This window comes from Orbicella franksi, chromosome 6, assembly GCF_964199315.1.
Source record: "Orbicella franksi chromosome 6, jaOrbFran1.1, whole genome shotgun sequence".
In the NCBI taxonomy this organism is placed as follows: Eukaryota; Metazoa; Cnidaria; class Anthozoa; order Scleractinia; family Merulinidae; genus Orbicella; species Orbicella franksi.
Genome location: NC_138150.1, coordinates 12050735 through 12074540, shown reverse-complemented (window position 1 = coordinate 12074540; position 23806 = coordinate 12050735). Strand labels below are relative to the sequence as shown.

The following is a 23806-nucleotide window of genomic DNA, read 5'->3' as shown; positions in this document are numbered from 1 at the left end:
AACAGGCAGAGTACTACAACTGGTCTGCAGGACCACCACTACCACTGCTACATGACATGGGGGTCAACATGTCTGTCTGACTCTAGCATCTGTATGATCCATGTAACAAGACATGGCAGCCAGGAACAGTCCAGCTACAGACTGGGGGCTGGGTACCTTTGCACAAGAACTCAACTTAAACCTAATACCGTATTGAGCGACCATTCAAGTACACAAGGGCTTCCAGTGACCACCCTACACCTAGTGGCCAAGAGAAGGGACAATGTGGACAACCAGTGGAACTGACTGAAGATGTGGCTGTCACAATGTGCTTGCCAATGCATGTTGTGAGACCCCCAGAGCCCACAACGACGGTTGTAACACCAAACATTAAACCTAGTATGTAAACATTCATTGCGAACAGTGTAACTTAATTTGTTATGCCACAAGGCATTCTTGTTTGGTGTTGTTATGCCATCTGCCTTATTGGATTTGCCAGTTGAATTTACCTACCAGTTGATAAATGTAAAGCACATTGAGCCTACTCTAGGGCATCCTGTATAGTTGCAGACATATTACACACCACTAGGAAGTTAGGAATGATTAAAGGGCTTGTCACAAGTAAGGATGGTGAAGGACAAGCAGCTGCAGTCCAAACAGCAACAGTAAAGTTGCTGAACCGAGTATTAAACTTTCTTTTTCTTTTTTAAGAATTCTCTACATTAAGCAATAAATCAGCCAAACCCAAGGCAACTGTTGTGGATGACCCAAACAGGCAGAAAAGAGGACAAGAACTTGTTAAAAGATGCTAAATTCACAGAGTGACGATGAAAGAAAGAAAAACACTGAACATTACATGTGGCTCTTTGTGGCTCTTTGTTTGACTTGCTGTTAAATAGACTTCAGAGATGTGACAAACACTATACGCATGAAATGTTTAAGCCAGACAGAAAGTGTAAATACAATTGTGGTACAACTAAAGTAAAATACATAATGTAAATGAAATTTTTAATGAAATTTACTGAGATTCCTGCATCCAATGCTGTTTTCAGCAGCATGAAAAATTAACTTAGAGTGCCTCAAAATGGTGCTATTCCCGGGATTGATCTAGTAAAGGTATACAGTTGCTATGGCATTTGTAAATAATGCTAGCCTCTCCAGCTTTCAGCTTGTTTAATTATATTCAACTTGTTGATTTCAAGGTGTGTTCTTCCAACATACTCTGTGACATTATTTGAGCAGTGGATATACATATTTGGCAGAGACATAATTGTCATGTCTACAAGGTGGGTTAAGCTCCAGCATTCTTTTAAAACTGTAGTTATGCCAAATCTTTAGATGTGCTGTGTACTTTTTATAAAAAGCTGACTTTTGTCTTTATTTGTGTGCAAGATTGAAGATGCAGAATGAATAATTTATTTAGTTTTGCATTCATGCTTATGTTGTTGAATGGATATTGTACTTTGATGTGTTTGGTGGTAATTAGAAAACAGAATGTGAATTTGGCCAGCTACTCTTTGTTGGTTCTGCAAGTTGTTATAAAATACCAACTTATGATCATCAGTAAAGAAAACATCAGACCATTATACCTGACTGCCTGTCCCCTCACCTGCATACCTTCTTTCTTTATTGACTTCTTTCAAAGAGGCTTTCAGATGTTAAAATAAAAAAATAAAAAAATAAATAAACGAATGAATAAACAAACAAACCAATGAGAAAACAAAGAGACAAATAATTACACAGAGAAGACATACAGTATTGGGCAAAAGTAATCCAACTGAAGTTCGCTGAATTTTGAGCATTCTACCAAGATGTAGTCAATATTTTGTTGTGGGATTACATGTATGCAATACATTGCATAATCCCATATAGCCGGCAACTTTCTTGAATGTTTGATTCACGTCACATGACGTCACGTAACAGAGCTTTGGGAGCATGAATATTCTGACAGGTAGACCGGGTACTGGTAATTTTGAGTGATTGTTTTTGAGAGAAGGCAGCCATTGCCATAGGGAACCCACACGCTTATTTGTGAGTTGCATAATTTTATGCTCATATTATGTTATCTAAAAACAGCAATAAAAGAGTAGAATAAACTTGCCTGTTGTCTTCCTGTTAGTTTTCATTCTGCGCCACGATTGTGTGATGCAATATACTAATGTCTTTCCGTTGATCTCCGTTTAAAGTGTGGTTGTCGTGGCATCGCTTTGATCATTACTACAATATCGCTGCCTTTATGTGGCTATCATGTTTCACCATTGTCTGTCGCACGGTTCTCGTGTTTCGTGTCTCACATTTCACCGTTGCTTATTAATTCGTGTTTTGTGTATCGCATTTCACCGTTGCTTATTAATTTATTCACAGTTTGAATGTAACTGAACCGCGTGACATCACCCAGACAATGGTGAAATGCGATAGCCACATAAGGGCAGGCATACTGTAGTAACAATCGATTGAGAGCAACGTCGCAACAACCATATTTTAAACAGAGATCAACGGAAAGTACACTAGTTGTAACACTTACATGTTAATTTCATCAGCCCACCATTGTTTATATAATGCTGTGAATAATTTAAGTGAAAAGAGTTCATGGTACACTGTAACTGTATTTTTTGTTTCATATAGTACAGGTCTAACTGAACTGTTGCTAGTTACCATTTGGGACTGCAGAAAAAGAAATTGAAGGCTAAATTATACTGATGAAACACGGCAAATGCATTTGTAGAACAAGACAAATACAAAGTTAAGGTTATAGAATACACGTTCATCTTTCGTGACAGTGAATAGTTTTATTTTGAGCACCATTCTCGAATAGTTCAACAAACCGTTCAGTGCAATTTGTAGATTGTTTACATTCAAAAAAACCATTTTCACAATTAATAACGTTTCAAATAAACCAAAACTCAAAGAAAAAAATTTTCTAGCAAGTCTGAATTGCAATGAAACAGTCAATAGATAAAGTAGTCACTAGTGCCCTGGAAAGGCCCTGTTGCATGACAACCTCATGGGTTGTTGAGAATGCACAATGAAGCTAGATATTAAAATAGCCAGTGGCCTTCTGTACAACAAAGAGACTACTTCATACATGTAAGTAACTAAGCTGGCTAATAAGTGTTGCAAGTTACCTGTGACTGGTTGTCTAATGATATTAAGTTGACAATTTTAATACAAAACCAATACACACACAAAACCAACTGGTTCCTATTTATTTCTAGCTATTTCTAGTGTGAGCTGTAAAAGTTTCGCACTTAGATTTCTTGATCACAGCATCTTGTGCTCGCATTTTTGAATCACAGCATCTCAGGCTCAGAAAATAATGGTCGGAAAATGATGGTCAACTCTCAGATTTTAGATGAGGGTCTTGGCAGTTTGATGGGTCTCGGATTTTACCATTCTATACCCCTATTCTAAGCCATCAAAGGCTTTTTGAAAATCAAGAAATGCTAAATATATATTTCCTCAATATTTTGTTCAGCAGTGAAGCTTAATACGGTACATCAGATATTTGCCTAATGTTGTATGCTAAAATTTATGTACCCAGTATGCCCTTTGGTAATGATTTAGGGAGAACCTTTTTCATCCTTTTGCAAGAGCTTTTGTTGTGATCTTATAGTCCACATTAAAAGGTTAGAAATGGAATTCCAAACACTCCTAGATTGTGCCTCTTTACACTCAAACAAAATAGCATAAATGGTGACTAACATGTGCTATTAATGTGCAATAATTTTGTCCTACGTGTATTTGCAGTTTTGTTGGTCTGGAACAATACATTTCTTTACCTTGCATCCTTTCACTCATGTACATCCCAGAATAAATCAAAATCAACAGCAATATACCTGTACACATCAATTTCTGATAAGTAGTAGTTTTGTATAATGGAAGTCTGCATTGTTGCTTTGTAGGTTTCCAGTTGTCAGTGGATTCTATAAATTGTTGGAAGTTTGCATGAAAATCTGCGACAAGCTGTTTTTCTTCAAGGTAATAGTGGTTCCTCATATTTTTCAATATCATGGACACTTATTCCACTTTGCTTTACATTGCGTTTGTGGTCAAAGTGTGTAGCTTAATGCGTATTTAATTGCACATGAAGCTTTTGATAATTGTAGGGATAAAAATACACATGGGATCACATGAGAATTCAAAATTTGTGAATGTAAATTTTTTGACTCATGTAGATATTAATGCCATGCATGACCTCACATGGGAAATCGTATGCTAATGTTTGCCATTAAATGGGCAAAACTTATGGCAATCAAATGGGTAGTTACTGCTTTTGCAGAACATTCCAATGGTTTGGTAACTGCATATGACAGGTAAGCCTTCTTAAGGTGGCTCAAAACAGTTTCAAACACTTTCCAAGACTTAGATTTTGATGGGTCATATAACCACTCTTTATCAACTGATGCAGCAAAAACTGCCCAGTCACTGGTGAACACGTTGCTATCAATGATTAAGCAGTTTTTTTGATACGATGATTGTAGCATCAAGCAAATAAAGAGTGGTTATAACGACCCATCAAAATTTAAGTGCTGGAAAATGTTTTGAGCCACCGTAATGATTTGGTCAATGATTTTTGGTTGGCCGAATTTGTCAATAATTTATGAAAAACTCTTAACACAGATCAAGCTGTTAAAATCACTAAATGCCTTTTGTTTGAACATTTAACATTGAACATTTTTGAACATTTGCGGCCTTATGTACAACAGAATGCGAAGAAGATAGGTGAGGAGGTTTGAACATTTAAGAGCAGCTTTTTCTATATCTGAATATCAACTAGTCCTGGAAGTAGTAATGGAATTTCTTCAAAGTCGTGCAGACTGAAGCCCTATGGGCACTGGTTACAAAAATATCTGGCCAAACGAGGGTCCCTAGCACTTTTTGTGGGTCACAATAATTATCTTTACAGCCCTCCAAAAAATTTCTTCAGCCATTTATCAAAAAATGTGCCATGTCTATCACCCATTGTCATTGTATCAGCCTAACAATATACCTATTCACTTGAATACACAACACAAGTTTCTTCAAGCAAGAAATCAATTCAAAATGGCAGATGCTTATGCAAGTGTCCTGGATGTGCAATTGTCACCAGTCTCTCCAACTCTGCCAAACTCAAGTGGCAACCATGATTTTCTGAAATTTGCGAACGCAATTTGCTCAACTTTTTCTTCGTTTCTCAAACAACAGAACGTAACTGACTTGTCAAGGCTAATGCAGTAAAGTTCTCCCTGTGGGCTCTTGCATCCTGGGATGCATAAAAGTTTTGAAAATGCATTTTTGAGTATTTTTTTGCATAAAAATGCACAATTTCTGCTTTAATGCGATCCCTGCCTGACTCTCTCTGGAGTCTGCCATTGGTTGGAGTGTCCAATGACTATTGTTAGAGTGACAATATGGTCAACGCAAGACTTATCTTTCCTGAACCCTGCTGATTACATTGCAGTTGTTTGTCCAACCTTTCAAGGGTGATGCAGCAGAATTCCTTGTTGGGAATAGAAAGGAGCATGATTCCACCCCAGATATTACAAAATCCTAGATCCCCCTTTTTGGATGTAACATTCCTGTTGTGGTGTAAGGGTTAAACTTAAGACCAAGTTTACCAGAGGACCAGGCAGGGGTGATACAAGCCATCTCCCCTTTTTGGATGAAACTTTGCCAGATTGAAGGTACTACCCAACAACTCTAAAAGACAAAGTGGGCCAGTTTTGTGATTTTCCCTTAGGAGTTAGACCACCCCCCCCCCTGTTTTTTCCCCCAAAATCCCCAAAAATGTTACTAAAATAAGCATCAAATTTAAACATCTCTCCTGCTTACAGAATAAATTGAATTTTATTGGTATTTCACACAAATAAAGATTGGACCTATCTTTGTTCACACCAGGAATTTCAAGTCATTTGAAGTGACAGGTGCCAATCAAGGAATGTCATTTCCTACCCATGTCATGCAACATTTAGCTATAAGGCAAATTAGCTCAAATTCTGACTCAAATATTGCTTAAGTCCAACTTTCTAAATCAAAACTAATTTCATCACAGTTTAGAGTCACCCTTGGCCTAATGAAATCAAGAATAAAAATTTTGGCATGTGTTTTTTTTGGTAACAAAAGTTGGTCAAACAACATGACAAGAGGTTAGTTTTTAACAAAGAGACAAGGGTGAAACCTAAAAATATTAGATATTATACGATCAGTTCATCAAAGTTTTTCTATGTTAATGTCATTAACAAAGTCTGAATATTATTTAGGGCAGTGGAAGCTCAATGAATGCAAAACTCTTTGCAATACCTCTTAACCCTCAGATGTAAAACGGGGGGTGGGGGTTGGATGACATCCCCCAATAAGGTATTTTCAAAATTTTGAAGATGGTTTACTCTAAGGGGCTGAAACTTTCAGTAGCTGTTCATTCATCCTTCACGAATATTTTGATATGTCAATTGTGTGTCCATCATTTTTTGTTTGCATAGCAACCACTAGTTTCATGTAGGTTGGGCCAAAACTCAACTTTTTTGACCTAATTCTGTATTTTTTCCCAGTTTTCTTCATCAAATTCCAGACATTCACCAATATGTACATTTCATAAGCATTTTGGCTTGATTTTGTATCAATTTCTGTTATTTCTTGACTTTTTAAGAAATAAGTAAAATCCAAGATGGTGGATCCAAGATGACGTGTCAAATGACGTCATTTGGCGTCATATGACATCACAACCAGCAAATATGGTATCATTTTGTAGAACAAGCTCAGGGCTATCTAATCAATGTAAATTTATTTCACTGTGCCTAAACAGAGCGCAAACTCAGGAGGGTTCCATCCATTTCCCTGTTCTACCACGGTGGGGGTGCTAGTTAGCTTGTACATTTTTGGGTTAAAATAACAGTGCAAAACACCTCAATTCTATTTGTACAATTTAAATATGGGAATAAAGGGCCATGATATTTGAATTCTAAAACATTGACTAGTTAGATGAGAGTTTTTCTGGGCAAATCTCACTTTTTAGATCACCTTTGAAACCCTGCTCAATCATCACGGGCAGGTCACATGCTTGATGTTGCAATTAATTGTTGTCAACTCTTACGTTACACTCAGCATACAAACTCATCAATCCTGAGAAGTATTCTTTGCTGACATTATTGTTTGCTCTCATATATTAACTCTTGAGCTCACCCAGTGAATATTCATTTCATGCGAATCGAGTTAATAAACATCTATGATTTTTTTTACTTTGCTGCATCAGGCAGGCAAGTAAATCTTAATTGATATAAAGATAAACATTGTGCATATAATTTTGAAAGCATGGGAACAAGAACCAAAGACCTTGATCAGCAGCAAATAATATCACCAAGTGATAATTAATAGTTTGTTGTTGTTATTATCATTATTTATCATATTTATTTATATTTATTGTTGTTATTTACTATTTATTACCACTGCGCAAGGGATTTGAATCTCTATTTATAGATGTGCACACTTCAATGATAAGAATGGCTTCGATGTTTAGCTCAATTGTAACTTTTTGGAAAGAAAAGCTCGACAATACCAGATGTTACCTTTGTTCTCATCTCATCCACTCACTTGCCAGCCTTAGAGAGTGCAGAGGCATTAAGATCGTCAGATATGATTTCAGTGATCCACAGGCTGGAAAGGACCTCTGTGACAGAAGAATTGCCACAGTGCAGAGCCATGTGTGTTGTAACATAAATGAAGGCCAGGACATTAAAAGTACTAGTGATATCCAATGGTGGGTTGAAGGGTGTCATGCATCAATAATATTGTTAAGACTCAAGAGTCAGGCCAGACCATGAAGCACACAATGTCTGGGATCCTGTGTCTAAGTTTTTTTAGCTTCAAGTCCGAAGGTTTGAAAGTGTAGAAGGCTTATGATATGGGCCCTGGTAGACGTTCACACCTGCACATGAGGAATGGATATGGAAGACCTCAAGGGCCTATGTACAGACTTATGTATAGAGCAGCCCTTAAATGTACTGCAAGAGAGACTGCTACTTTTACAGCGAAGAGTTTGACGTGTCAGCTCCAACAGCCTCAGTCTAGGCATAGTTAATAGAAGGGGATTATTATGAAACTCAACAAAGTTCTTTGTTGTATGTTTTTGTTCTCTTTTTTGGTCTTGACCGTGCACAAAACACAATTGTTGTGTACTACTGACTGAGTAACTGCCCAATAGAAACATTTTGGTTACGTAATTCATGCAGAGTGTATGGGCGCAAAAACAGATTTTGCACAGTTGTGGACCTCCCAACACAAATCTTGGCATCTTTGTTTGCTCCTTTGATGTTTGTCGGGCTTCACAAGCATTCCTATCCATTAACTATGGTCTAGGACCTCGCAATCTATTGAAGGAGAGTCCCAAGTTGTCAAAGCTACGAGAGTGTATTCCTCCTACCCTGAAGAGGGATTCACAAAAGCATACCAATCTTTTGCAGTCTGCAGAGATGCATGGATGCGGGTAAACACCTAAAGAAGTTGGAGAGAAAGGGCATAGACAGCATCAAGATAAAATGGGTTGAAATCCGAAACGTCCTTTAGTGATCATGATCCACATGAGAAATCTCAAAGGAATGGGTCTGAAAACATCACGAAGAGGAACCCGCTTTCCTGAGAAAGTGAACACATATCTGAAAAGAACATTCTTGGAAGGTGAGGGGACAGGATGAAACTGTAGTGAATGAGTGCAGTAAGATGAGACTGTGCAAGACAGTAGTGGTAGGAAAATGTCCAGCAAAGAAGAGTAGCTTGCTGAAGAGTAAATAGCCCAGTACTTCAGCATGTTGTCTGTAATGTACAGAAGTGGCCGACTAGCTATTCACCAGGCTGATCTGATTCCGTCTCAAGATGAAGCAGAAGAGATCTTGACCAGGCTTGCAGTGCGAAGACAGTACTATACTTGCCAGCTACTTTACCATCCACCATGTAGAATATGTAATACAGTCTTGTGACCAGAAAAAAAAACAAATCAGTTATTTCACAGGGCTTTGGAGCTACAGATATACTCAGGAGGTTTCTCAGCAGAAAAGAAAACGATGGCCAAGAGCCAATCAAGCTTCTTGAGTGCCTAGAAAAATTTAAAAAGTTCAACCGGGACAAACCTTGCTAAACCTAAGGCACTGGTGCCATGTATGTTGTCATGTGTGCTCGCTTGGACCCTAGGTTTTAGATAATTTCAGCTACTAGATCTTCTTGAGGCTCAATTTTTCCTCAGAATTGCAATTTTTTTCACACATCTTATTACTCACAGACATGCGATTATTTACAATGTTTTGTGCTAAGATCTTTCAGGTATAACCTTTATCTGCGGTTAATTCAGTGTAGGAACTTTCAGAGGAAAAACGCATTTTCATAAAAGCTTGCTAAAGCTCAATCTTACAGTTCAAGTATGATATACAACTGCATGTGTTTAGCAAGATTTACTTGCATGCCTGATGCAGCAAAATGAAAGTTTCAAGGGTTTTTTGAACTCGGAATGAGAGCAAACAATAATTTCAGCAAAGAATACTTCTCGGGATTGATGTATGCCAAGTGTAAAGTAAGAGTTGACATTAATCAATTGCAAGATCAAGTATTTGACCTGTGATGATTGAGCAGGGTTTCAAGAGTAATCTAAAAAGCAAGATATGCTGAGAAAAACTCCCATCTAACGAGTCAATGTTTTAGAATTCAAACATCACAGCCGTTCATTCCCATATTTAGATTGTACGGATAGAATTAAGGCGTTTTGCACTGTTATTTAACCCTTGGGCATACAAGCTAACTCGTACCCCCACTATGGTGTAAAGGGGAAATGGAAGGAACCCCCTCTGGTTTTTGTTCTGTTAACGCGCGGCATACTAAACTTACATTGATTAGATAACCCTGAGCTTGTTTTACAAAATGATACCATATTCAATGGCTGTGATGTCATAATGTCAAATGACGTCATTTGACCTGCCATCGTGGATCCGCCATCTTGGATTTTACTTTTTTCTTAAAAAGTCAAAAAATAATGGAAATTGATTCAAAATCAAGCCAGAATGCATATGAAATGTACAAATTGGTGAATTTCTGGAATTTGATAAAGAAAACTGGAAAAAATACAGAATTATGTCAAAAAAGTTGATTTTTGGCCAGACCTACGTGAAACTAGTGGTTGCTATGAAAACATAAATAATGATGGACACACAATTGACATATCAAAATATCCGTGAAGGGTGAATGAACAGCTAAAATAAATGAAAGTTTCAGCCCCTTAGAGTAAATCGTCTTGAAAATTTTGAAAATACCTTATTGGGGGGATGACATCTATCCCTAACCCCCTCTTGTACGTCCGAGGGTTATGGGATATTGCAAAGAGTTTTGCATTCATTGAGCTTCCACTGCCCTAAATAATCAAAGACTTTGTTAATGACATTAACATAGAAATAACTTTGATAAACTGATTCTATAACATCTAATATTTTTAGATTTCGCCCTTGTCTCTTTGTTAAAACTAACCTCTTGTCATGTTGTTTGAACAACTTTTGTTACCAAAAAATAACACATGCCAAAAATTTTAGTCTTGATTATGTCAGGCCAAGGGTGACTCTAAACTGTGGTGAAATTAGTTTTGATTTAGAAAGTTGGACTATTTGAGTCAGAATTTGAGCTAATTTGCCTCATAGCTAAATGTTGCATGAGATGGGTAGGAAATGACATTCCTTGATTGGCACCTGTCACTTCAAATGACTTGAAATTCCTGGTGTGAACTTCAACAGCATTGAAGAACTCGTTCTTGTCTTTCCTGGCATTCTTCCTCACATCTTTATTCAATTTTTAATAGCTTTTTAGATCTCTTTGTGGTCCACTGTTTACACCCATTAGTCTAATCCTTAAGACATCTCCCCTTTGCGTGATCAAAGACCAGTTTTTAACCTGGAAAATATTATTTTCCAAGGTGTAGGTGTGTGTGGAGTGATTTCACTCCATTACTCTTTCACTCCTTTACTTTATCACTTCTTGTTAGACATTACATGGGGGGACTCCCATGTGAAAAGGTCGGGGATGCTTGGTGGAGAATTTAAATTAAAGCCCCAAAGGAGACCAATCTGAGTGTGGCTTGAGCTTTAAAAGATTCTTAAAAGATAGCACTTAGAAGGGAAGAGGCTCGATGACCAGCCTCTGTTCAGGAAAGGAGCCAGCGCTAGTAGACCAGATTCAAGAGATCTTTGGAAATCAAGCCTAAGATCAGAAATATGAGTGGTATTTTAAAATATGTTTTCTTCTAATGCACCCAAAAAGATACTTTGACAGCTAAAAATAATGGCATTTTGTCCTGAACACCCTAAGAAAGACGAATTAAAACTTTGAATTTTATACAGGACCCATGTTGATAGCAGTTTTTATAACTGAAATGGTCATCCTGCATAAACATGTTTATATAGATATTTATTTATTTATTATTACCCCTAACCGAGACGACCAGCATCTCTGATCTTTTCATATGGAAGTCCTCCTTGGGTTTCAAACATTCTTTTGACAGTCGCTTGCACCATGTCAAGTTGGTTATATTTGAGAGGTAGAAGGAGAAACAATTTTTTGACTGTATGGAAAAGAATTGTGATTCTTTCTTAGTGATTTGATTGTAAGGGGAAGTCTTCATGTTTTTTTTCACAAACCTATGTGATACTAGCAGCAAGCATACTGTGAGTTCAAAAGCAATCAAGATCGAATGATTAAAAGTTCCAGACAATTTTTAAACACAAGAAATGGAAAGAGAAATATGGCCTTTTGGTGAATGGTTTCTTGACATAAACATGTGCGTTTAAAAAAAGAATGAAAAAGAAAAGAAGAAAGAAGTTTTGCTTCCTATCAGATTCGAACTTATATTCATTCCCGCTTTCGGGGCTAATTACTAACCCACTGTGCCACTTGTACAGTCCACTAGTTAGAGAGCGAAAATGTTAACAATATACACATGTATGCGCTGAAATGCTGCGTATTTTACACAGCAGGCTCAAGTAAGTTGCGAATCAAAGTCAATATAGTTAATATAGCCATGATTAATATTTTAAGAAACGAACTGGAAAATTGAGGAAAGACCAAATTGTATGTTCCACTTATAATGTTTCGGTACAGTAACTAAATCAATTTGGAGATGGCAAGATGATATGAACAAATTGGTTGATGAAAAGAAGAAAGAGACATAACACAGGACTGGAAGTTCTGCATGCAATGATATTGCCTTGGAAAGGTAAACAAGAAAGAAAAGAAAAAAGAAAACATTACAACACAGGGTATTCGTCTTTGGTCACCCAACCAAGTACTAATCCCTCTGAACAGGGCTTAACTTTGTTGATCAGAGGAAGTGTGGTGTTGTCCTTGTGGTATTGCCCGATTCCATGCTGAATACTGTAGTTTATTTCTAAGATCACAGATATTGAAGCCCACACTCGAAACTGACCCCAGAACCTACGATCGTAAGTACCTAACATACTGAAGATCGGTTTTAGATCTCATCAAAGATATAAATTATGTGCAACTTTCTGTGGATGGAGTGTGGTCAAACTTTACCACACAGGGATAAAGATGGTCTACACCAAGATGAAGAAGCCATCAGAAAGGTAATGCAAGGGGAGGAAATCACTTGTACATTGTGAATATTGGTGGGGAAAATGAAGAACAAAAAAATAAAGAAAAGTGGAAAGAAAAGTTAAATGAGAACCTGAAATAAAGGTATTTTATTACTTGGTCCTGCATTCAGTAAGCAGTAGCTTTGGTTATCGGAGAAGAAACAGTGCTTTCCTTGTGGTAAGGAAAGTACTGTTCCTTCTTGGACAAGAATTTGTGGGGTCATGTTTCCTTCTGTATTCAATTACAGTTGCATTTTGCACTATTTTGTAACATTACCAGTGGGCTGTGACTTCATTTTGTGCCTCTCTATCTCAATATATGTGCATGAAGGGAACAGTTAGTTAGCTCGATAATGATATATGACTTAGCTTCGGATTAAAAACTCAGTTTGGTGGCGTCACAGTTTCCACTGTTTACAGACGATTCATTTTCCAAGTTGAGTGGCTCACAGCCACCTTTATTTGGACAGCCATTCCTTTCCATCACTTGCCCTTCCACCTACAGTAAGACCACATTGCATGATTCTTGCCAAGTCTTTATCAGTCCTGCCCAGTAATTGCCAAGGTGATTTTTCACAAATTCAAGGCCGGGCAGAGTACATGTTGTTTACTGTAGAGTTGAACATCTTCAATGTCTCATTGCACTTCAGAGTAAGGATGTTATGTCTAAGGTATGGTTTGGATAAAGAGTCATAGCTGGCCCTAATTTTCACCTTAAACATGCCCAGTAGTGATCAGAGGCAGTGCCTGCCCCTCCTTTTACAGCTCTCACATCCAGCAAAGGTGTAATCCAATTCCTGGCATTTGTCTTGATTTGAAGTTGTTTCATCGGAGAGGTCTATATAGCTTTTTGAACATCTCTGTGGGCAACAATGGGTCCCTCATTATGACTAACTCACTGAAAATACAAAATCTGTGAATGGCTTTCTGTTCTCACTCATGCAGCCCAATCCATGGTGCCTCAACACCCTCCTTGTCAGTGTTAATTGTAAGGACTTATGTTTAAGACACCCATAAGAATTTTGATGTCTTGTATAGGTATATGGTTTTAAACACCTTGGAGACGTCTGTAAAATTCTTTTTTTTGCTGTGCCACTGGTCTTGTGTTAATTAAAACTGAAATTCCCAGTTTTTGTCTTAACCAATGCAAGGATCATCTATTCCGAGCAATCTACTGAGAAAAGTTAGGACAATATAGACATCATGTATGTTCCGAGAAGGACCCTCCGTATTACTTTAAAATGTTGTTAATGGGGATATTTGGATTTTGAAAGAAAGAGACTGGTGTTTCTTTTGAAGAACACTGCTCTCATATTTCTTGAGATAGTCTTCATTTAGTATTTCACTGTTTTGGTGGAACAATTGTGGCATCATCACTTTCCTCATTGGCATAATACAAAAATGTGATAAGATATTCCAAAAAAGGAAAAAGCCTTGCAAATAAGCAGCAATCAATTTTTTTTACTTCAGAGGCACTTTGAAGTAAGCATTTCTGTAATAAGGACATTAAAATGTTTCTGTACATCCTTAACTGTGCCTGCAATTAATTTCATAATTTCACCATGCCTTGCTTTGAAAATGCACTTAGCGAAGCATTGTAACCAAGTAAAGGGAAGGTTTCAAATGAATTGTTAGTTCTGCTTGCAGTTTATGATTCTGGTAAATGTGGTTGATGACCTGTGCCATCTTTTCAGTGTATGAATTATCTCCAGTAAATTCTTATCGTACATGTAGTGTTCATTGACAGAGAGACGCTCTCTACCAATAGTCCCTGTCTGAGGAACTTACCCGGATGGATAGCAATACTCATCCGTAAAAATTTTTCTGTAAACAAGCTGGCTTATAGAAAAAAGGTTGAAAGATGCAATTTGTTGTAATGAGTACATTTTGATCTAGATAATAAAGTGATTCAATATGAGTTTTGAACTGAAGGATGGAAGAAAATTCAGCAGTGAATAATAAAGACAATAGGGTGTTCATATCTCCACACTATCGGTCTGATAGTTGGCCCTTAGAAATTTGATGTTCTTCAAACTAGCGAAATTATTTGTTTTGAGAACATCAAATTTCTGTGGAGCAACTATCAGCCGATAGTTTCACAACAGAGACACTCTATGGACTTACGGACATATATGGACAAATAATTAATCAGTCTAGGAGGTTTAACAATATCCAATGTTTTCAACCATACAAATCCTACCATCTTGCAGCTAAACAGGCCCGTTCAAATGTGGTTGCTAAATGATTGCTGAGGCTATTACTTTTTAGTATCACCCAACTTGTGGACTAATGCAAATCATGCATTTTGATTGGCTACGCTACTAGGGGACTATTAGTAATAGTCATTGAGTAGCGAAATTGGCGCCATCGAGCCTGACACTTTCTTTCGTTTTATTCCCAAATAAATATTTCTTCAACTTGCATTTGCTAACTTTATTATTACCTTTTCTGTCCAACTAGTTGGGTGATACTAAAACAATTAGACCCATAGCCCTTGCGGGCTACGGGTCTAAGACAATATCTGGCAGAGAAAGTGCTGTTTTAGACATTTATTTGCATTACTGTGAGACTAACAGACCAATTTACAGAACTGTAAGTGTTTTCTGCCCATATTATCTTTCTGCAAGTTTGTGAATCCCATTTTTTGGATTTCTGACCACTCTGCATCCATCACCCATAATCTAACTGTGGTGGAAGGTTTATTGAAAAAATGTAAATATAAGAAAATCTTAAATCTTCTTGATGATCTTCATTGTGTTATTATTAAGACATGAATTTATTGCATTAGAATGTAAAGGTGGAAAGTCCAGACCTTAACAGTGAAGACTTAGACATGGAAATTGTAGATTCCTCTGACTGTATGACATGCTTTGTGCTCTTTCACAAGTTCACAAAAGAGGTATGTTGCATGTTGCATTAAAAGAGGTCACCAAGGAGTTTAATCATCAGGGAATTAACCACTAAAAATTAATGTGTTATTTTCCATAGTGTTTACCCTCTACATCCTTGCTTTACCCTTCTCTTCTGCCAGTCCAACGCTTGGCCTTAAGGATGGGTTCTTATTAATTTTGTTACCACTTGTTCTATATCCTTGTTTTTGCTTTTGAAGTTGCCTACATAAAAGCTGTTGTGTATGGCCATTATGACTGTGAATGGCCATTAGACAAGTTAATATCTTCCTCAGTAACGGTTCGGAGCTTAACATTCTCAACAGAGAATACGTGACCACCACTTACATCATACCTTTGAATGACATTTGGTCATTAAAATATTATTTTGATAGTGTATGTCCCCTTGAGCTCATTGACCAATTGCAACAATCATGCAGTACCATTGTTTTTTACAAGATGACACGTAACACATTACCTGCTCCAGTTTGTATCTTGAATCATAAGACATTTCCCATTCATGAGTTACAACTACTGAGCCCAAGCCTTTTTTTCAAAACACAGGCCTTTTCACAGCAAGGTGCTGATCAAAATCTGATTACTTCATTATATTTGTTTAACTGGTACTGTTTGTTATGTATGGTAGCCTAGGTAGCCTCGGTACTAGGGTGCATGCTAGCCTTGTTATATATATAAGGAAGAATGACTTTCAAAATAAACCGTTATTTTGTTCTTGTGGTATGTTTCTGTCTACTTGTTGAAACATGGTGTCAGAAGTGATCCTATGGACCCAATAAGAATACCTACATTTACCACAGAAGGATTAGCGGAAGAGGGACAGCCGAGTGGCAGCAGAGAAGATAGAATAACTCAGCTAAAACCACCAGCGCCACTTGATTTCAAAGCTATAAATTTGGCTGACAGTTGGAAGAGATGGTGATAAGAAGTAGAATTGTACATGGATTTAGCAATGTGTGGCAGAGAGGAGTCAACGAAGGTGAAGCTGTTTTTGTGTTTAGTTGGGAGTCATGGACAAGAAATTTACAGTACGATGACATTCGACGCACCTGGACACGAACAAAAATTTGAAGCAGGTTATGGATGCATTTGACAAGCACTGTAATCTGAAGAAAAACGAAACTGTTGAGAGGTACAAGTTCTTTTTGCGTTTTCAAAATCCAGGCGAATCACTAGAAAAGTTTATTACAGATCTGAAGCTTTTAACGACCACTTGTAACTTTGGTGACCTCAAAGATTCACTGGTGAGAGACCAGATAATCTGCATTCACAACAAGCAGCTCCGTGAAGACCTCCTCAAGGATCCATGTCTTGATCTGCAATGATGCCTTGATGCCTGTAGAGCAGCTGAATTATCCAAAGCATGAAGTAAAACCTTGGAAGGCAAAAATGTAAATTTGTTGAGAGATCAAATGAAGCGTGGTAAAGCATCTGATGACAAAAGGCGTGAGAAGGTGGATAAAAGGCGAGAAAGTGTCGAAAGGTGGAAAAGGCGGAGAATGACAGGCGTGAAAATGAAAGTCCTATGCACTACGCGTACCGTAAGGAAACAAAGAGATGTAAATATTGTAGTGGAAAACATTGAATCGGAAGTGAAATTGTCCTGCGTTTGACAAGAGATGCTCGGCCTCTGGAATTATGAATCATTTTGTTCTCATTGTATGGCTAAGGCAAATGTAAACGTGGTTGAGAGAGGGAGCGGAAGCGCTGATGAATACTGCCACACACTCGAGTCATTGGGTGAAAGTGAAATACTCCATGTCCATTCTGCAAGTGATCATGAATATGCGAGAAAGCTGTTTGTTACAATAAGCCTTGGAAATTCGATGGTGAAGTTTCAGTTGGATAGTGGAGCAACTTGTAACTTGCTACGCACAAAGTACCTTGAGGATGGGAACGAACTAACACTGACCAGGAAATGGCTCACAATGTACAACGATACAATGATAAAGCCTTTGGGTATGTGCACGATGGAAGTACTCAACCCGAAAAACTCCAGGTCTTATCATGTGGAGTTCGTAGTTGTTGACAGTGATAGGGCCATACTGATCCTGGGAAACCAAACCATGCAGCAGATGAACCTGATTAGGGTGCAACAACACAATGTGATGTCAGTCAACACCAGTCAAGCTTGCTTCACTGCTGAACAACTCTTAAAGGATTATCCCGATGTCTTCAAAGGTACTGGAAAATTGGAGGGTCAGTACAAGCTTGAAGTTGAAGATGGTGCTACGCCAGTGGTTCATTAACCAAGGAGAGTTCCTGTAGTGCTCAAGGGTAAACTGAAGGAAGAACTGGAGTGTCTTCAGAGCCCTGGTATCATAGAGCAAGTCACTGAGCCTACACCATGGGTTTCAAGTCTTGTAACTGTACAGATCGAGTGTGCATTGACCCTAAAGACCCGAATCAAGCGTTAAGGAGAAGCCACTACCCGACCCTGACCATAGACAAGGTACTTCCAGAGCTTTCAAGGGCAAAAGTGTTCTCAACAGTAGATGCAAAGAATGGATTCTGGCATGTTGAACTTGACGATGACAGCTCATGCCTGACAACTTTCAATTCACCCTGTAGACAATTTCGTTGGCGTCGCCTTCCCTTCGGGCTTTGCACAGCTCCAGAGGAGTTTCAGCGGAGACTGAACCTCACCCTAGAGGGCTTAAAGGGCATCTGCACCATTCACGATAACATCCTGGTTTTTGGTGAAGGCTCCACAGTAGATGAAGTGCTAGTAGATCACGATCGAAATCTGCACTCACTGATGCAGAGGGCCGTGAGTAGAATGTTAAGCTGAACAAGGCCAAAGTGAAACTGCGGTGTGAAGAAGTTCCTTTCTTGGGTCATCTGATCTTGAAGGACGGTCTTAAAGCAGATCCAGCAAAGATCAGGGCTGTCTTGGAGAAGCCAACCCCAACTGATGTGGCCAGTGTACGCCGGTTCATTGGATTCACAAATTACCTGAGCAAGTTTCTACCATGTCTCAGTGATCTATGGGAGCCCCTCTGGATACTCACACTCCCTGATGTAGGATGGTTCGGGACCAACCTTCATGATAGTGCAGTCCAACAAGTGAAACAGCTGGTTACCAATGCTCCAGTTCTCAAATATTTTGATTTGACAAAGGGCATCACCCTGCAGTGCGATGCTCAGACAAGGGGCTTGGAGCAGTCCTAATGCAAGAGGGCCACCCCATTACATATGCAAGCCGCATGCTGACAGATCCCGAAACTCACTATGTGCAGATCGAGAAAGAGCTCCCTGCTGTTGTTTATGGACTGGAGAAGTTCCACACCTACACATATGGGAGACAAGTAACTGTGGAATCGGATCACAAATCATTAGAAGTGATCGCTAAGAAACCACTCCTCATAGCGCCAAAGAGGCTCCAGCGCAAATTTCTGAGAGTTCAAGCCTACTCAATCAACCTTGGCTGTAGGAAGGGGCCCACCATGTACCTGGCTGACGCTCTGAGCCAGGCGTATCTTCCCTACGACTGAAGTCAAACAATTGCTTCAGAAGTCAAGAGCATCAACATGACGCAGGATGCGTGCCTAAAATCATCTACTCTCCAGGAAATCAAACAGCACACAAAGGACGACAACCTTCAAGAGCTAATCAAGGTTACCAAGGCAGGCTGGTCCGAGACAAAGGGGGAGCTTTCTCATCTCGTATTACCGTACTTTGGAATACAGAACGAACTGAGTTTTGATGATGATGTGGTTGTCAGGGGAGAGAGATTAGTGATTCCAAAATTGCTTCGTCGAGACCTGATGCGTCGCTTTCATTATGCGCATTGCGGTGTTGTCAGTGGCCTGTTGCGAGCAAGAGAATGCACCTACTGGTCAGGCATGAGTAGTGAGATCCAGCTGTTCATTGAAACATGTGATGTTTGCAGATCCTACAACAAGAGACAGCCTAAAGAGACCCTGATCTCACACAAAGTCCCAGATAGACCTTGAGCCAAAGTTGGAATTGACCTGTTCAGTTACAGGAGTCATAACTACCTCATCTGTGTGGATTACTACTCCTCATTTTGGGAGGTTGATCTTCTTGAGGAGACATGGTCACTAGGCATGGTATTCCAGAAACGTGCATGTCAGACAACAGCTCACAATTTATTTCAGATGAGTTTAAGGAGTTCTGTCATCATTGGAGTTTCGCTTATGTGACAAGCTCCTCGACAAGTTGAGGCAGCTGTCAAGTCAGCAAAGACAGTTATGAAGAAATCTAGAAAGGCCAAGACAGATCCATATCTTTCACTGCTCGAATACAGGAACACGCCTAGTCAAGGAATGGACAGCAGCCCAGTGGTACAACTCATGAGCAGACGGACCAGAACCCAGGTCCCTACCTTGCCGTGGCTCCTCAAACCAGTCGTTAATCATAATGTCCACAACAAGCTGCTAACTACCAAAGAACGTCTAGCGATTAATTACAACAAGGGAGCCAAAGATCTTGCAGAGCTTAAAAGTGGAGATACGGTGCGTTTAATTCCCCCTCGAAGTCTAACTAGCGAGACCATCAAAGCAAGGTTGAACAAATCTGTGGAAACTCGCTCGTACGAAGTGGTTACTGAAGATGGTGCCAGATATCGACAGAACCGTTGTCATTTAAGGAAAACAAGAGAGAGTTACAACAGAAGCACATTGAAACGTAATTTAAACCTGACAGAACACTTCAACCAGCAGGGCACAAGTCAAAAAGTGTCGCCATCCAAGCAGGCAGAAAGGGCTGCTGTGGCTCCTGCGGTGTCTGAGCGACAAGAAGCTCTAGTTCCCGCGGTGTCTGAGCAACAAAGGGCATGCTGTGACCCCGTCACTCTCCAGGGACAGTCTGGGTCAAGTGGCCAGCCAATTGCAGTGTCTGAGTACCCAAACGACATGCTGAGGGTGAGTTGTAAAGAGGCCACAGTACTTGAAGGACTTCCACACGGAGACATGGTGGGAGCAAGCCAGAAATAGAGAACTCGGATTGACAATTCAAGATACGTTATGTGGTCTGTGACTGGAACAGTTTTCTTTTGTCTGTTTTTTTTGTTTTTGTTTTTAGAAGGAAAAGGATGTTATGTATGGTAGCCTAGGTAGCCTCGGTACTAGGGTGAACGCTAGCCTTGTTATGATGTATATATAAGGAAGAATGACTTTCAAAATAAACGGTTATTTTGTTCTCGTGGTACGTTGCTGTCCACTCGTTGAAACACTGTTCTGAGAACAAATCCAAGCTGCCTCAAGATTTCATCACTGTTTCTTGAGCAACCTCATTTTGTGACAATAGTTAGTGTGCTCCCATCATTGATGCTTGCATAATATTGGAGAAAAAAAAGAACAAACGTACAACTTAGTTTTGGTTTCTTTTTTTTCAGGTCCTTATTAGAATGCAACAGTATAAAGATGATCTGTTAGCTTCCTGTTTAAGACTTGTTCTATCACTTCCTCTTGAAGTAGTCGTTCTGGATATTGCCTCCTTGGTACCTGCATTAAAGGTGCGCAATAGTAACAAAGACATGTAGTGTGTAAATATGAACATTGAACCATGAAAAATTCTAAGTACCCCACAGGATTCAAACCTGTTAGCTCCCAGATACCAGTTGCATGGGCTTACTACCAAGTTATAGATAAACTCACGGTGCATAAGCTGGGCTATTTTTTAGGTCATCTTATGTGAAATTGTCATCTATGAGATAATAATGAAAGGTGATAAAGATTAATATTGAATAATTACAAAATGATATTTAAAGACTTGTGATTTAAAGACACAGAGTTCAGGTTACATTGATTATTCTCTGGCAAGAATAGCTTTTCATTGAATAATTTTTACATATTTGACTGCAATTTGTGCAATTCTCAAATTTACCCTAGATAAGATGTTCCCCCTAACAACATAGTGATTTCATTTCTAGTGCCATTTTCAATTGAGTACCAAAGTAATCCTATGGCAATCCATGGATAAATCAACAATCTGAACACATACATGTAGCTGACTGGAAGCACAGGGAAAAGTCAATTGGGTAGCATAGTAATGGAAAACCAAAGCAAATACACATTACCTTTGACACTTGAGGGAAAACTGCTCCATATATCTTTCGGTTTTTCTCATCCCTACTGTTGTTTTGAATGGTTATGTTCAGAGAAGGTTAACGCCCCAGTAGGTTGACAATATCTAACCTTGTCACTTTATGCAAGGTAACGTAATTTAGGGTCTGTCTTCAGATGGTAAACAATTAGGACTTCCAAATGATCTTATGTGTAAGTGGAAAATTTATGCGGTCACAACAACATTTAGCAGAATGATAACATGCTTAGATCTTAGATAAGAATTCAGGAGAACTACTTTCTGACTGGATATTGAATTCAAACAGTAAGAAAGATGACTGGTACAAATATTAGCAAATGCAAGGAATCATTGGGAAAAAACCTTCAATTTATGGACAGAGTTATTAAAATAAACAAACAATGATGATTAATACATAATTTCTTTAAATTGTTCTGATCAGCTTACCTTTAAACTTGGCCTAAGCTTTACTCCTCTGGCTCAAGCTGGACTAGATGCCTTACAGAGGTGGACCGCTTCTCTTCCTCCTCATGTTTTGAAGCCACATCTACCTGAAATTCTTCCTTGTTTGGATGGCTTCCTTAAGACACCAGCTGAGTACAGTAAGGGCGTTAAAAAGTTCTTGTTTATTCACTTGAAAGATTTTTTTTCTGTTTTTCCATTTTGAAATGTTTCTGATATTCAATGCAAAACCCTTATCCTTGCATGTGTATTTAACAACCATGTACTGAACATACAGTAGAAGTTAAAATCAACAATAATAGGGTTTCGATATTACCTGCAAGCAGCTGCACAATGCAATATATACATGTAGCAATAAAGGTCATCTGCAGACAAAATTTTAATCTCCCAGTTACTACTTGAAAAATATGGGCAGTTAGCAGAGCTGAGAAAATCGCACATTGAAGCTTTGAAAGGTTAGAGGATTAGAATTAAGGAAAGCTACAGGCCTCGATGGCACACCATCTCATCTATTATGGTAGCTATATAGATGGCTTCTCCATTAAGATATCATGGTAGGTGGATTTTTAAGATAAGTGTGAAAAAATCTTTTTTCGCTGTTTGAATTGAGAAGACTGAGGTAAATATTTTGCAAAAGGAATGGGGAAAAAAGCTTTTTTACTTTTTAAGATAAAGAGAAAAACTGTTTTTGAGTCTCATTAACCCCTTACGGCGTGTTGACACCTCCAATTAAAATTCACCACCAGTTGTCACATGTAATGTGAATTGCAGAGTAATATTTCTTTTGTGCATGCGAACTGTTTTCGATCTGGTTGTTTCATCGCAAGTTAGCTTTCGTTCTTGTCAAATTTACTTTATGTTAGGAAGAAAATGCAAAAAAACTGCTTACCCATTTTCATCTTCATAGAAGTTGAAGAGGCAAAAATGTGGTGGGACCCACAGGTCAAACAACATCTTCAGCTCTGAGCGACCGTGGGTCGCACTGTAACCAAGAAGAATGGTTGAAGGAACTCGAGGACGCTAGTCCCGCCAATGAAGCTGAGGGACCAAATAAAACAAGTGCTAGTCGCATGAAATTGCTAGAGAACAGACAGGATTCCAAAACTTCCACAAGGAGAGAGGAGTCATGTGCAGATGTAGATGTAGATGATGTAGACCTCAAGATTTCCTCTTTTTGGCTTCACAAGGCATGGTTTCAAAAAATGTCTGGAGAACAAAGAAGCCTAGACTTGAGCAACATAATACCAATGCCACTGACGAAATCTGCTGAGTAAAAGAAATCACAGCAGTTTAAATACAAACCTGTATAAAGCTCTTGATAGTTTGTTGCTTCTCATACAATTTCACTGCGATGGGTTTCCGCACCAGAATTGTAGACATCTGTTTATTTCAAGTAGTCATAATCCATTGTTGTGATAAACTGACCCATGCTGACATCAGTGCAGAGGGGATTTTTACACCTAATCATACCAATCTCATAAAAGGTTTTTCGTCTTTTTCTTGATAAAATAAAACTGCATATAAGGATGAACATTTTTAGTTCGTTTACATGCGTCTTCCGACGGAATTGGCTGAACATTCGTAGGTATGTTCCAGGATACCTCCTTAAAAAAGGATGTCGGGCTTAGTTTAATTTTGCTTCCATTTCAAAGTTATGGCCTCTATAGTAGAGGGAAACATCCGCATTGAAAATATCAAACTTTAGAAGGGTGTAGAAAAAAACCAAACCACATCTGGAAAATCACCAACACCCTTTTTGAGGGTGATATGAGAGAAAACATTTCCGATGTTAATTGCGCCGCTGCGATAATTCCCGCA

At 38.7% G+C, this 23806-nt stretch overlaps 1 protein-coding gene across 5 annotated transcripts in view; it reads left to right on the top strand.

The window, feature by feature from the left end:
• LOC145489620 (DNA-dependent protein kinase catalytic subunit-like) overlaps nt 1–23806 on the top strand; it is a 294091-nt gene that overhangs the window by 143222 nt on the left and 127063 nt on the right. For all 5 annotated transcript variants that reach the window (XM_081468622.1, XM_081468620.1, XM_081468625.1 and 2 more), the window contains 5 exons: nt 1182–1265; nt 3882–3957; nt 15361–15471; nt 20838–20957; nt 21969–22128. In XM_081468622.1, the coding sequence (XP_081324748.1) occupies nt 1182–1265; nt 3882–3957; nt 15361–15471; nt 20838–20957; nt 21969–22128 (551 nt within the window). The remainder of the gene's footprint in view (nt 1–1181; nt 1266–3881; nt 3958–15360; nt 15472–20837; nt 20958–21968; nt 22129–23806) is intronic.